Source organism: Pavona decussata, unplaced genomic scaffold (assembly GCF_977016875.1).
Source record: "Pavona decussata unplaced genomic scaffold, jaPavDecu1.1 SCAFFOLD_186, whole genome shotgun sequence".
NCBI lineage: Eukaryota > Metazoa > Cnidaria > Anthozoa > Scleractinia > Agariciidae > Pavona > Pavona decussata.
Window position 1 is genome coordinate 2,010,870 of NW_028145595.1, and position 12,715 is coordinate 2,023,584.

Here is a 12,715-nt window from a genome sequence, read left to right on the forward strand (position 1 = left end):
AATAACAAAGGAACAATCGTGAAAAGGTTGTCACTGTTTTGATCAACAATTATCATTGGTTTGTTTGTTGTTGTTTGTTTATTGTGGCTTTTGTTTTGTTTTGCTTTGGTCTTAGTCGCTTGGAAATTATTTCTGGACCGTCAAACTCTTACAGAGAAATGAATAAACATGCATGTTTATTTAATTTCTTTTTTTGTATGTGTCTCTAAGCCTAGTTGTGAAGTTGAATATTAATATATCGAAAAAGGCCTAATCATTTGAGTGAGCTTCAGTAGTCTTGAGTTCGCATTTGTGAGCTATCAGAACAAAGGTATACGGAATTACAATTTATATGCAATTAACAACATTCGAAATCAAGTTTTAGCTAAATAAACTAGTTAACATTCTTAATCAGGCTCTATTTTTGTTTTAGATGAAATGAAAAATGAAAACATCCTCTTATTTCCTTATTAAGGAACGGTGCCTACTTTTATTACTGCCCATACGTTCTGCGCATCTCGAGACACTAGGGTCTCCTATGGGTGGTGACTACTAATACAGGGATATTGTGGCGCGTTTTAAAAATATGCGGAGAAAGTAGAACTTAGCAATTGCTCTTGGTATCCAAAAAGAAAATTAGGGGTAACCATGCATTTTTCAGAGATAATAAAGCTTCAATTTGGCAAAAAACGCCATACATTGCTTTGTATTTTACTGCTTTTTTAGAACAATTGTTGCTTAATTATCTCAAAAAATACCCCGCTACCCCCAATTTTCTTTCTGGAGTCTATTAGCCCATACTAAGATCTGCTTTAAATTTCCCGCATAGTCATAAACTGTGCAAAAATACTTCTGTAGTAGGAGGCACCGTCCTTAAGTAAGCTTTTTTTTTTTTAATGTACTTTATAGATGTGGCAAATTGAAGTGTGATTGTTGTTGTTGTTGTTGTTGTTGTTAGTGTGACTCCTTGTGTGTTTTATTCCTTTGTTTTAGGCTCGACATACCATAGCAGGTATAGATGACTTCTACAAACCGTATTTGACGACAACTGAAACACGATACAATGAGATTGCGATTGTCGTAGATCACAGAATGGTTAGTTAAAGAAACATTTAAACCCGGTAAAGTATAGGTCTTCAGGGTCTTCACTCAAGAAGTTATATTAGGGAGTGCCCCCCCCCCCCCCCCCTCCGAAGGGGAGGATATTTTTTGCGAAGGATATTTTTGGGTAGAAAATGTTGGCAGGGATTTTGCTATCTAGTAATTAAACGGTACTCCTGAGTATTTCCTTTGATGTGTTTTTCATTTCAATGAAATGTACGAATAAATAACCGAATACTAAATAATTAACCGTTTAATGACCAGATAGCAAAATCTCTGCCAAAATTTTCTACCTAAAAATATCCTTCATATACTTCAGACTTCAGAAATAGAAAGCAGAAATCAGTTACAGCTGACATAAAAATATGTATTATTTAAAAATGTTCAGGTTAGCGGTAAGTCAAAAGGTCCGTCAACAATATGTCTTTTTACTTACTTCAAGTTATTACTGCACTTGCTTCAATGTTTGTTCATTTGCTTCATCTTCTAGTATCTGAAACATGACAATGACACAGATTTCATAAAGGACCGCGTCATCACTTTGGTAAATGCCGTTGATGCGGTAAGTTGTTTTGTTGTTGTTTAAAGCGGTTTTCAGTTGAGTGTCGAAAGTAATTTCGCATTTGCTTTGGTTTTGTATTACTAAGATCTGCGATTGGTTAACAAAACTCGCGCCACTTTCTCGAACCAATGAGAATCCAAACCAAAACCAGTTGTGTTTTGGCCGCACGCGTTTTTCCGCGCTTGGCGCCAGATACATGTATTTGCTTCGAATTCTGATTTGCTCGTTGTCAGTTGTTTAAATCTGTTGCGATTGGCCAGAGTAATTTCTTTGGTTTTGGTTTTACGACACTCAATTGGAAACCACTCTAAGGGTGCGTTTTTTTTGGGAGAATCCAAAACTGGATTTGTGATCTCAGATCATTCGGATCATGGTGCATCAAAGGAACCGACGAATCCACTTTGGACAAGGATTTGTCGGTTCCTTTGATGCACCATGATTCAAATGATCTGAGATCACAAATCCGTTTTTGGATTCTCCCAAAAATCGCACCCTAAATTACTTAATACCTTTCATGCTAATAGCTAAAATTCTGCCTCTGCTGTTTAAATGTACCTGAGCGATGACAGCACTAGAACAAAAACGACCCTGAGAGCACGAATTGACTTATCTAGCCAACCTGTTTTCCACTGAAGTATTGTCAAGTCCCAATATGACTTATCATCATGACGCATGCTCAGGAACACTTTGATTGACCTCTAGTAGTGCTCAAGCTATGTTGTGGTTCGGCAAAACAAATTTTGTTAGTTAGTTAAATAAGTCGAGTCACGTTAACTTAAGTTACTGTTCGAAATTTTCGGACTTCTTCGGTTTGTTCGGGGTATCTGACAATCAACAACAACAACAACAACAACAATTTATTTACAGATTCAGATTATATAAAGGGCTTGTCCCGCAAATAGCCACAAAGCTAGTCGAGGCGGGACAAAAAAAAATTGCGGTAAATTACAAACATGCTGGAAAACGGAAAACTTAACTTTACATAATAACGCAGATTTAGATAAGGCTATACATTAATCTTCGACGGGCAGTTCTTCGTACGGTAAAAACCTGGTTTATCCCATTTGCTAATTCGTGTTTTCTAAGAAAAAATTAAGTGGGATAATAAATTTCGTTTACTTTGACTCGCCATTTGACTCACTTGTTCTAGGTTGCTGAATAGAATAGCCAACTATAAAAGAATTAAGGCTGACGGCTAAGTAAAGGAAGAAAAAAGCGTTCTATATTTGATATTCAATTAATAAGTCAATCCATCAATCAATCAAAACCAACTAACCAATAAATCAATCAATCAATCAGGACGACGTTAATCTGCAATTAGTGGACGTTCTCCATAATTTTCTGTGCCATATTCTAGACAGTCGAACCTCCCGTAAGCGACCATCCATAATGTCAAGGATATGTGGTCGTTTACGGGAGGTGGTCGCTTACCAGAGGTCAGACCACAGGGAGTCTAAATTTCGGGTAATTTACATTTGGTAATTGCGGAGACCTAACCCTTTTGCCCTGATCGAAACCCATAGTAAGAACTTTTCTTAGCTACAAGTATATTACGACTACTCCAAAATAATCCTAGGGTCTATGGTGATTATTTTTTGTATCTCACAAATTGCTTAATACAGCTGAGACAATTTATTGTGAAAGAAACTTGACTTTTTTATTAATCCAGGTAGCGCTGTCTAATTTTTTCAGGGAACGGAACATAAGCAAAACATAAGAACAAGCTGGGCCCATCTTCCCTGTAATGACCTCACTCTCGGTCAATGAATAAGTGGTATTTAATTTCCCTCGAAGAATCACATTTAGGAATCAATTTAATTTTGTCCTATGCACGTGACAATCTGAACACTCGGATTACCAACATCTAGTACGCATAAATTTTATTCCCTTTTCGTCGTCGTCATCATCATCACCATCATCATTATGGTTATTATATAATTATTTCTTCCCCGTTTTTTCTTTACAGATCTATCAGCGAATAAATATCAGGATTGTTTTTAAAGCAATGGAAATCTGGACAAATGGTGATAAGTACGAGCGAAAGAGCGGAGGTGGGGCTGATTTGGCCATGTTCCGGAACTATCGATTGGATAAGTTGATACATACATTTGAGCATGATAATGCACATTTATTGAGGTAAAAACTGTTTCCAGTTATCAGGGACTCGGCACCAACTGCAATCGATGATTGGAAAATCAATCGATGGCAATCGATGGATGTTAAAATGGCAGTATCACCTATATTTAGTGTCGCTTTTAAACAACCAAAAAATACATCTGTATCGGCAGCAACGTTAAAATAATCGTCAAGTTTTGTTTACAATAACTCTGGTAGTAAACAGAAACTGGTATTGATCATCTTTGGCTGCTGATGACTAGGTTGGAAATGGATTGCAACTTGAAACAAATTGGCCAATATTTTCAAGTTTAATTTCTTCTGAGTGCGCGTGTTTGAGAAAAATGGATAAAAACCGATTGTATCAGTATTCTTCCACGGGGAAATCATTTCATATTTTTCTCCCGGCGCCCTAAGAGAAATTTCATGTTAGGAAAGAGGTTCTTGGGCCAAATTTGAGTAGTTTTTATCAACACAGCAAAATCTCCGTGATATTGCCCCTTTTATTATTTTCTTTATCGACTAATTAATTGGAATCATTTTTATATTACCATCGATTGGTGTTCGGAATTTCTGTTGACCTAAAGTTCGAAGTTTCTCCAGATTGGCTCGTTCGCAGCATCACTTTGGAGTCATAAGTTTTAATTACCGACAGGTTTGTTACACGGCTGTTTATCCAATATTTACAATCTTCCTTTGGAGATATAGCCTGATTCTCAGACGGTCCAGGTCGTTCAAACGACTTGGACCGTCTGAGAATCAGGCTACTGGAGATACAGCCCTATCCGAATGCTAAATTGAAGTTAAAGACATACCTTTTTCGCAAGAGTACAGTTTGTCTGGACAGTTGATATTTCTATATTTTGTAACATTTCCTTATTTCATTACACATATTTTTAGCTTTTAATCAAGCATTGTGTTAAGTGCTTTGGAATATTTTTTATAATGTTAACGCTACATAAATTCAATTAAATTATTTCTTTTATTCGATAACTGCTTTGTAATAGATACGTTTGCACAATCAGGCTAATAGTAAAGTTAATTAAAAAAATTGCTTCGAGATAATATTTGAAGTTCAAGGATATTCAGCTGAAACTTGACTCTATCTATTTATTTATTTTTTTTTATTTATTTATTTATTTATTTTTTATTTATTTATTTATTTATTTATTTATTCGTCCAACACATGAGCTGGTGCAAAAACAACTGTATACGAAGTCCTCTACCCGGTTATGCACCTGACCCAACCCATCCGTTGAACATTAAAAGTAAAGTACACCCTTGTAATACGATTTTCACAGCTTAAAGTACTGAAAAGTGGAAAGAAAAGACTTAACACACAAACAAACAAACAAACAAACAAAAAATTAAGAACATGTTGCCATTAGCTAGCAGGTGCATGCAAATCACTGTGCTCAGGTGCGTTCGGTCACCTAGCAGTTTGGTTTCTGTTAAGGTGATTCTTTACCCTCCTGGCGTAATTAAAAATTCAAAAGCCAATAAAAGAGACTAGAAAAGGCGGGCTTTGGAACCTCAATGTTTTTATAGCGCTCTTGCCAATCATTTTGTCTCGGCCTTAGTAGAGCTAAAATATCGCTTTTACAAGGAAGCTGGACTGTGTTGATTTCTGACAAGGCTGTCTTATTCACAAATAATGGTTAAATGGGCCAATGTACCATAAACCGCCGCTTATAAGCCCTGGGCTTATACACCTTCGTAAGGGGTTTTAGATGGGCTCATTAGCAGAGGTGTTTATACCCGAGTGGGCTTAAAACAGGAATAATCAAAAACTTTTCGAAACGAGCTAAAATTTCTTAATTAAGCTTCAAAACGTCAATATTTTGGACAGAATTAAAACTAACAACATGAGCGAAACTAGAAGGGGGCTTATATCTGAGGGGGGGGGGGGGATTTCATGGGATGCTGTTGTTGTTGTTGTTGTTTTTTTTTTTGGCGGGGGGGGGGGGGTTTACAGGTAGATGGGCTTATAACCAGGAGGGCTTATAAAAGCGGCAGTTTACGGTATCCCTTTGGGCACCAGGACAATTTCTCTTTTGAATTAACATTGGCGTCTGGACACAAACCATTTATAATGTCCCCAAATTCCGATCATTGAACCAAGAAGACATATGACGTCCGGCAGGCTCTGTCTGCCAATTTGTCCACTTGTATCATAGGACGCATGCGTAGCCCGTTATCAAACTTATTTAACCTTTATCTCCTTTTCTTTACTTCAGCGAATGGCAGTGGTCAGACGTTGCAGGCATGGCTTACATTTATGGAATGTGTACTTCTAATTCAGCTGGTGTAAACAATGTAAGTTAGACCATTTAGTCGTATAAGAGTATAGAATGCCAAATATCATTTGCAACGCATCGAGACTGCCTGCACGATGGGCATTTAAAATCTATGTTTTGCATGACTGGTCAATCTCTTTGCAAAACTATAATTTTTTTCCCTTAAGGTTTAATAAAGGAAAGCAAGTGAAATAACATTTATTTGAATGGTCATCCATAAGCACCTTGCAGAGCTTAACATATTAAACATAATGACAGAAAAGCACTGCAAAAACTAAAATGAAATGTTTATTTTGATACCATTTAAGGCATAAGCTGGGAAGTATATCAGCATGATCCTCAACCTATCTACTATCAATACTTTTTAACCCGTATTTGGGACAAAACTGAAATCGTAGCAAACCCGAAAAACGCTCTCTGACAGTGGCTTCTCAGGGGAAACAAGAAAAAGGGCTAATATTTGTTAATCAATACTAATCAAATTTTCATTTCTCAATTACCATGGAATTTTCTTTGTCATAGTGGAGAATGAGCAGTATTATTGGGCCTTATGTTATACTGGCTCATGAGATGGGTCACAACTTTGGATTCTTACATGATGACTCAGGTAAGTTGCACAAAAAAAGCAAAAGACAAGTTTAGTGAAAATAGTGTCAGTGATGTTGACAGTGCTGGTACGATGGTGGTAGTGTTGTGGTGTTGATAGTGCATTCATTGACGGTGATGATAGTGGTGTTCATGTTGGTGGTGTAGGGTGGTGTTATCGGTGATGATGGTGGTATAGTGTGGTGGTTTTGTAGTGATCGGCATGACTATGGTGGTGATTGTGTTGTACGGTATGGCTGGTGATGGGCTGGTGATGCGGATGGTGAAGTTGCCGATGGAAATTGATAAGGAAGTAGTGATACTCAGTAGAAAGCAACCTCTCGAAGGCAATAGCAGGAAACTTGAATATCTATGATAAAAAAGTTAATGTTAAAACAAACCCGACGCTTAAAAGACCTACCTAGCTCACTGGTTTCTTGTTGTTTACATTTTGCGATAACTAATAAGCCGAAAAGTGCATTGGGTTTTGGTCGCTTTAATCTTACAGCTTTAGTTAGATTGGCACCAATATCAATTAGATAATATTTGTGGTGTTTTGTGATCATTTTTTTTTTTGCTTAGTTGAATCGTTATCTTTTCCAATCGATCTTTAGGCGATTGCAAATGTTTAACAGCTCGAGGATGTATCATGGGTGGGCACAAGTAAGTACACATATAACAGTGACGGACAAGTTATGAAAGGTACAGCTTCTACAACGACGACGGCAACGGCAACGAAAACGTCACTTGAAAATATATCTTTATTTCATTTGTACATGTGTTACTTCGCGATTATTTCAACTCGCTCAACGACGTGGGTCCACTGCAAGGTAAATCACGTGCCTTGGCCTGCTTCATAAATTAATAAACGATATACTTTGCGAACATATCGTAAACAGGATAATTTGGTTTTAGACCCTTTGCTCCTTAAGACGGCTATTTCACCTATTTTTAATATTAATGTTAAATGCTAAAAGGCATACTGGAAGCAAACGAAACCCCAAGATAATGTTTTTTTTTTTTTTAAATGGTGCTCTCGAGAAATTTTAAGTGGCTATGGCCAGGATGTCCAGAATAGAAAATGAATCACTATAATTATAAGAAATATGGCAAAATTTATCAAGTTCTTCCCCTTTGTCTAGAAAAAGCACTAAAAATTTATTATAGTTGGTTTTATTTTGACAAAATCACTTCCTATCTTTGTCCTGGTGTTCTACGAACATTTCATGTCTTACAGTAGTTTTAATGGTTCAACCCAAGTCGCTAGAAATCCTTATGACATAGACCCTTAATTTATAATTATCCATGACGAAACACACCGCTCCCCTCCCCCAATGTAACATGGTTGCACACGGATTCATATTTTCTGTTTATGATTCATAGAACCAGACTTCCAGGATTTTCAGACTGCAGCCTGGAAAGACTTAAAAAGGTCGATGACTTTTGTCTGTACAACAAACCAACTTATCAGGTACTTCAGGAACTCATTAATAATTCATAAGCCATTGACCTATGAAATGCTCGATAAAACATCACGTGCAGTGGTTTTAAAACCCGATAAAATCTCCTCCTTATAAGTATGCGGTGTTTGATGTTTTTATCGTATGCTAATTTCCAACGTTCACAAAAGCATCATTGTTATGAACTCTCTTGACACACGCCTTTCCAGGAATGTTTTTGAAGCCGTTAAAAAAAACTCGCAGCACGTATTTTATGGTGTCTAAAACCACTCGGCTGCGCCTCGTGGTTTTAAATCCCGATAAAACACTACTGCTCATGTTTTAAACATTACCTAAAATTATGATGTCAGTGTATTATGTATTTTGGTTTCTGTTACCCATTCTTGTAAAACAGATCTGAACAGAAATTAATTTGTCCTTCGACTAGATTGATCAGCAAAATATTTATTGAAACAAGGACCCGCACTATATACAGCTATTTCAATTAACGTTGTCAGATCAAAGTATAAAGCTGTAAGACAAGACCTCAAGATTCTGTGGATTTTTTTGTGAATAAGCTCGTCAAAATCAGCTATGCCTCGTCCGTCCAGTGAAGATATACGATGGCGAGCCATTTGGATGAAAGAAATGTTAGGATATCAAGTGGATGAGGTGGCAGCCTTTTTCGAAGATGTCTTTAAGCTTTAAGCTCTGATCCGACAACGTTTTAAATTGAAATAGCTGTATAAAAGGGATAGCTCCTCCTACTTTTGTCACACTGTCACCTCTTCAACTTCGCATTAGGGTTGGCGAACATAGGGAGCAAACAGGGAGTAAACGTGGAATCTGTATCAAGAAATAAAGCCAAACTTGTCTTGAAAAAATAACCTTAGTTGTTAAAAGAATATTTTAGACAAAAAATTATTGTTATTGAGCCGCAAAAAAAAATTAGCAAATCTTTAGCTTTATTTACGGGGCAAAGACGCATAAGAATTTCACATTTATTCTGTCGATATTCTATTGACCTTGCGGCACTGACTCTGCGATGTTTACAGCTCAGTATCTACAATGAAATGACTGGCAGCTTGGCAAGGCCATAAAAGTTCCTTTTATAGTGCGATTCTGTGTTTAAAGTAGTGGTCATATTATTTTAAAAAAAGAGCATTTAGCATGAGCTACAAGTTTAATAGTGAGTGGTAAAAAATGTCAAGCTAGGTAAAATTGACGAGAACCTGAGAACGTTGGTGATGCAAGCAACTTAGACAGAAACTTAATTTCGACTTCACCCAGTAGGAGTTATGAGCAAATTAGATACAAAATGTTTTGATTTTCTTGACCTTCTTTCTTTGATCGGAGGTATAAATTTTTCTCCTGTCTATGCCTCTAATGAAAACATAATCAGATACTCTTATTTATGCCTCCATGTTATTTTTCCCCCTTTTTTCGATCAACATAACGTATTTTCTTCCGTTCTTTTCTCATGTTTTCGGGTTCTTTTTGTACCTTTATAAGTATCAACACATTTACTTTTCCTTTTAATTTGGCTTTGGAAATGTACTGTAGTGTAATTATTTGATGTAATTGTTAGAACTGGAGTGTAATAGTTAATCTAGTAGTTTAATGACTGTACCGCGTAATACAATTATAAATTACATAATTAAAATGGAAAATAAAGTAAATAGGTTTTCCCTGTGCTTGCGCCTGCGTTTTCTCTGAGTGTTTGTATGCAAAGACTCTTAGGGTTGCACGCATTCCTAACTGTGAGTTCGGTCATTTACTCTTTGTCAGTAAACGTTCACTGACAGAGCCTTTTTTGATTTTTCAAATGAACTAAGTGTATTTTTTTATTTTGTTTAAGCCCATAAATGCTTATTGTGGAAATGGAATTCGAGAAGTGGACGAAGAATGCGACTGTGGTTCACCAGAGGTTCGTGTAAACCTTGCTACTGTTGTTAAGAACTAGAAAAAACATAAACAACAAGTAACATCTCATTAATGAGAAAACACTACTCGGGTCGTCATACCCTTTAAAGACCAGGAGTCTGCTAATATCGTGAAGACAAAGTTAAAAGATCTCAGTGTGAAGCTCCAGACTATTGTCCAACCAGTGTTTACGAGCCGCAAGATTGCCCAGGAGTTCCCGACAAGCGAACCTAAGCCTCAGCTCATTGATGAACAATGCGTTGTGTATAACTTCAAGTGTGACCAGTCCGATTCTTGTTTATGTCGGATACACCCGTGGCCATCTGTTCGCACGCGTTGATGGACATAGAAGTAAGACCTCGTCAGTGCGCAAACACTATGACAATAGACACACGCAGGCAGGATTCTAGATGACTTTCGCAATTGTTTTAAGGTGTTGAAAAAAAGCCAGAACAAGTTTGATTGTCTCATTAATGAGATGTTAGTCATTAAACAATTACGACCATGTTTAAATGTGCAATCAGACTCAATTTGCGCTAAGGTCTTTGTCTAACTTATGCAAATAAGTGACTCTGAACTCTCAGTTACTCTTGCAATCGCATATTTAATTTTAGATTCCCTTGACAATGGCGCCAAGATGTCGCCGAAACGTAGGATTTTTCTTTCGTTAGTTTTTGCCTGTATATAATAATAATAGTAATAATAATAATAATAATAATAATAATAATAATAATAATAATAATAATAATAATAATAATAATAATAATAGTTAAAACGTAATTAATTAATTAATGTCATCTCTTTTTTCAGACGAATTCCAACATGTTTACAATTTACTTCTTGCACATGGTAAAATGGTTGATATTTAACGCCAGCTAAGCCAATCGAAACGCAGTTTTTAACAATACCAGATATAATATGCCTCGGTTATATGTAGGGCATATTGCGTCATGTGTCTTATATAACAAGAAGATAAAGGAAATATTCTTTTCTTAACCACCAACCAGGTTGTTAATCTCATTTTATTTTTCCTCAGATGTGCATGGCCAAAGATCCATGCTGTGAGCCTCACGATTGTAAACTTAAGGCAGAAGCCCAATGCTCTGATCTGCACAACGAATGCTGCGAGAATTGTCTGGTAACAGAAGTATTATACAAATTTAATTTCCTCTCCTTATAATCATTGTAAACATTCATGTTTAACGTCGGTGGAACAGCCTTCCTTTGTCAGTAAGTCAAGCTAAGGACATTGACACTTTTAAGCGTTTAACTAAGACTTATTTATTTCCTAGGGCTTTTTAATAAGATTTCAAGTACAATTTCAATTTTTTAAGAATATTAATGAATCAGGATATGTATGTGGATGTATATATTTATTTATTTTACGATTTTACTCCTATAGATTAGTTTGTAGTTTATCAATTTGTAATTTGTAGGTATTATAATGCGCTTTTGATTATTTTATAGGAAAAACGCAATCTAAGCAATAAATATTATTATTATCATTATTATTATTATTTAGAAGGTATTTGCTGAATCAAAGACATGCAAAAATTACAGAGAGATTTAAAGCTCGACGTTTCGCAGTCATCTTGACTCCATTATCTGCGTTCACAAATTGATTTTTTCTCTTGATAATGGAGTCAAGATGACTCCGAAACGTCGAGCCTTAAATCTCTTTGTAATTTTTGCATTATTATTATTATTATTATTATCATTATTATTATTATTATTATTATTATTATTATTATTATTATTATTATTATAAATAAGGATTTTTCCCTTTTCAGTTCAAGAAACAGGGAACCTTATGCCGTGAATTAAAAACAGATTGTGATATACCAGAATACTGCACTGGCGGCTCTGCATACGTAAGTGTATAGATCTCGCGCACGTGCCTTCAACATTTTCCGATGTACTAAAACTAAGACGTTGGAAACAGGGCTTTTTTGTTATATTTCTAGGAAATAGATCAGTGTATAATCTATAGATAGCCTTTAATTCAGAAAACATTACCAACCTATGGCGGTAAAATAAATTTTGGTACTTTCAAACACTTTTTTTGAACAGGCAGCCATCTAAGGTATATCTGACATCATGATTTCCTAAAACTACCATTTTTAATTACTTCCGGAAATGGTCTTCGCTAATCCAGAATTCTTAAATAACTTTGAATGTTGAAATGAAAAATGACGTTAAACTGCTGTGCACAAAGGATTTGTGTCATCATACCATCTTCCAACTCATAATTTGTATGTGTCGGTAATGATCGAGTATTTGTTTTGTCGTTAAATTTCAGTGTCCGGCGGACAGCATTATCGTCAATGGATACCCGTGTAATCAGACCGAAACGGTATGTTTGACACAATAAATATTTCTTTGACTTTATTCTATTAATTTTTAGGCAAGTGTTAATTTCAAAATAAAGTGGGAATATCCTTTCTCAGTACCTTTATGGGTTCACGCTGTTATGTTTTATGGCGGGTATTCTTTTTCGATTAAAAAAATAAACCAAGGCTATTTATTTTAAGGTGGTGGAAGGAAGCATTAACTTCTACAGCGTTTTTGTTAGAGACTTGAGCCCTAATATCAACGCTCGATATCTACGTATAAGTCCTCAATACTGGAACAAGTATCCATGTCTTAGAGCTGACTTTTTGGGTTGCAGTTCGAATGAAGGTATTGGTAAATCATTTCATTTCATTTCCTTCATA

General features: G+C 35.9%; 1 protein-coding gene and 1 long non-coding RNA gene across 2 annotated transcripts in view; one reads left to right on the forward strand and one right to left on the reverse strand.

Moving 5' to 3' along the window:
* Positions 1 to 12,715, forward strand: part of LOC146462647 (uncharacterized) — a 46,790-nt gene that overhangs the window by 10,522 nt on the left and 23,553 nt on the right. Inside the window, exons 9-20 of the mRNA XM_085085422.1 lie at positions 973 to 1,074; positions 1,571 to 1,642; positions 3,609 to 3,778; positions 5,995 to 6,073; positions 6,577 to 6,661; positions 7,254 to 7,302; positions 8,023 to 8,110; positions 9,937 to 10,005; positions 11,038 to 11,139; positions 11,792 to 11,872; positions 12,301 to 12,354; positions 12,533 to 12,680. Of these exons, the coding sequence (XP_084941548.1) occupies positions 973 to 1,074; positions 1,571 to 1,642; positions 3,609 to 3,778; positions 5,995 to 6,073; positions 6,577 to 6,661; positions 7,254 to 7,302; positions 8,023 to 8,110; positions 9,937 to 10,005; positions 11,038 to 11,139; positions 11,792 to 11,872; positions 12,301 to 12,354; positions 12,533 to 12,680 (1,099 nt within the window). The remainder of the gene's footprint in view (positions 1 to 972; positions 1,075 to 1,570; positions 1,643 to 3,608; positions 3,779 to 5,994; positions 6,074 to 6,576; positions 6,662 to 7,253; positions 7,303 to 8,022; positions 8,111 to 9,936; positions 10,006 to 11,037; positions 11,140 to 11,791; positions 11,873 to 12,300; positions 12,355 to 12,532; positions 12,681 to 12,715) is intronic.
* LOC146462648 (uncharacterized) overlaps positions 1 to 12,715 on the reverse strand; it is a 59,986-nt gene that overhangs the window by 165 nt on the left and 47,106 nt on the right. Inside the window, exon 2 of the long non-coding RNA XR_014857093.1 lies at positions 1,517 to 1,573. This is a non-coding gene — a long non-coding RNA (uncharacterized LOC146462648). The remainder of the gene's footprint in view (positions 1 to 1,516; positions 1,574 to 12,715) is intronic.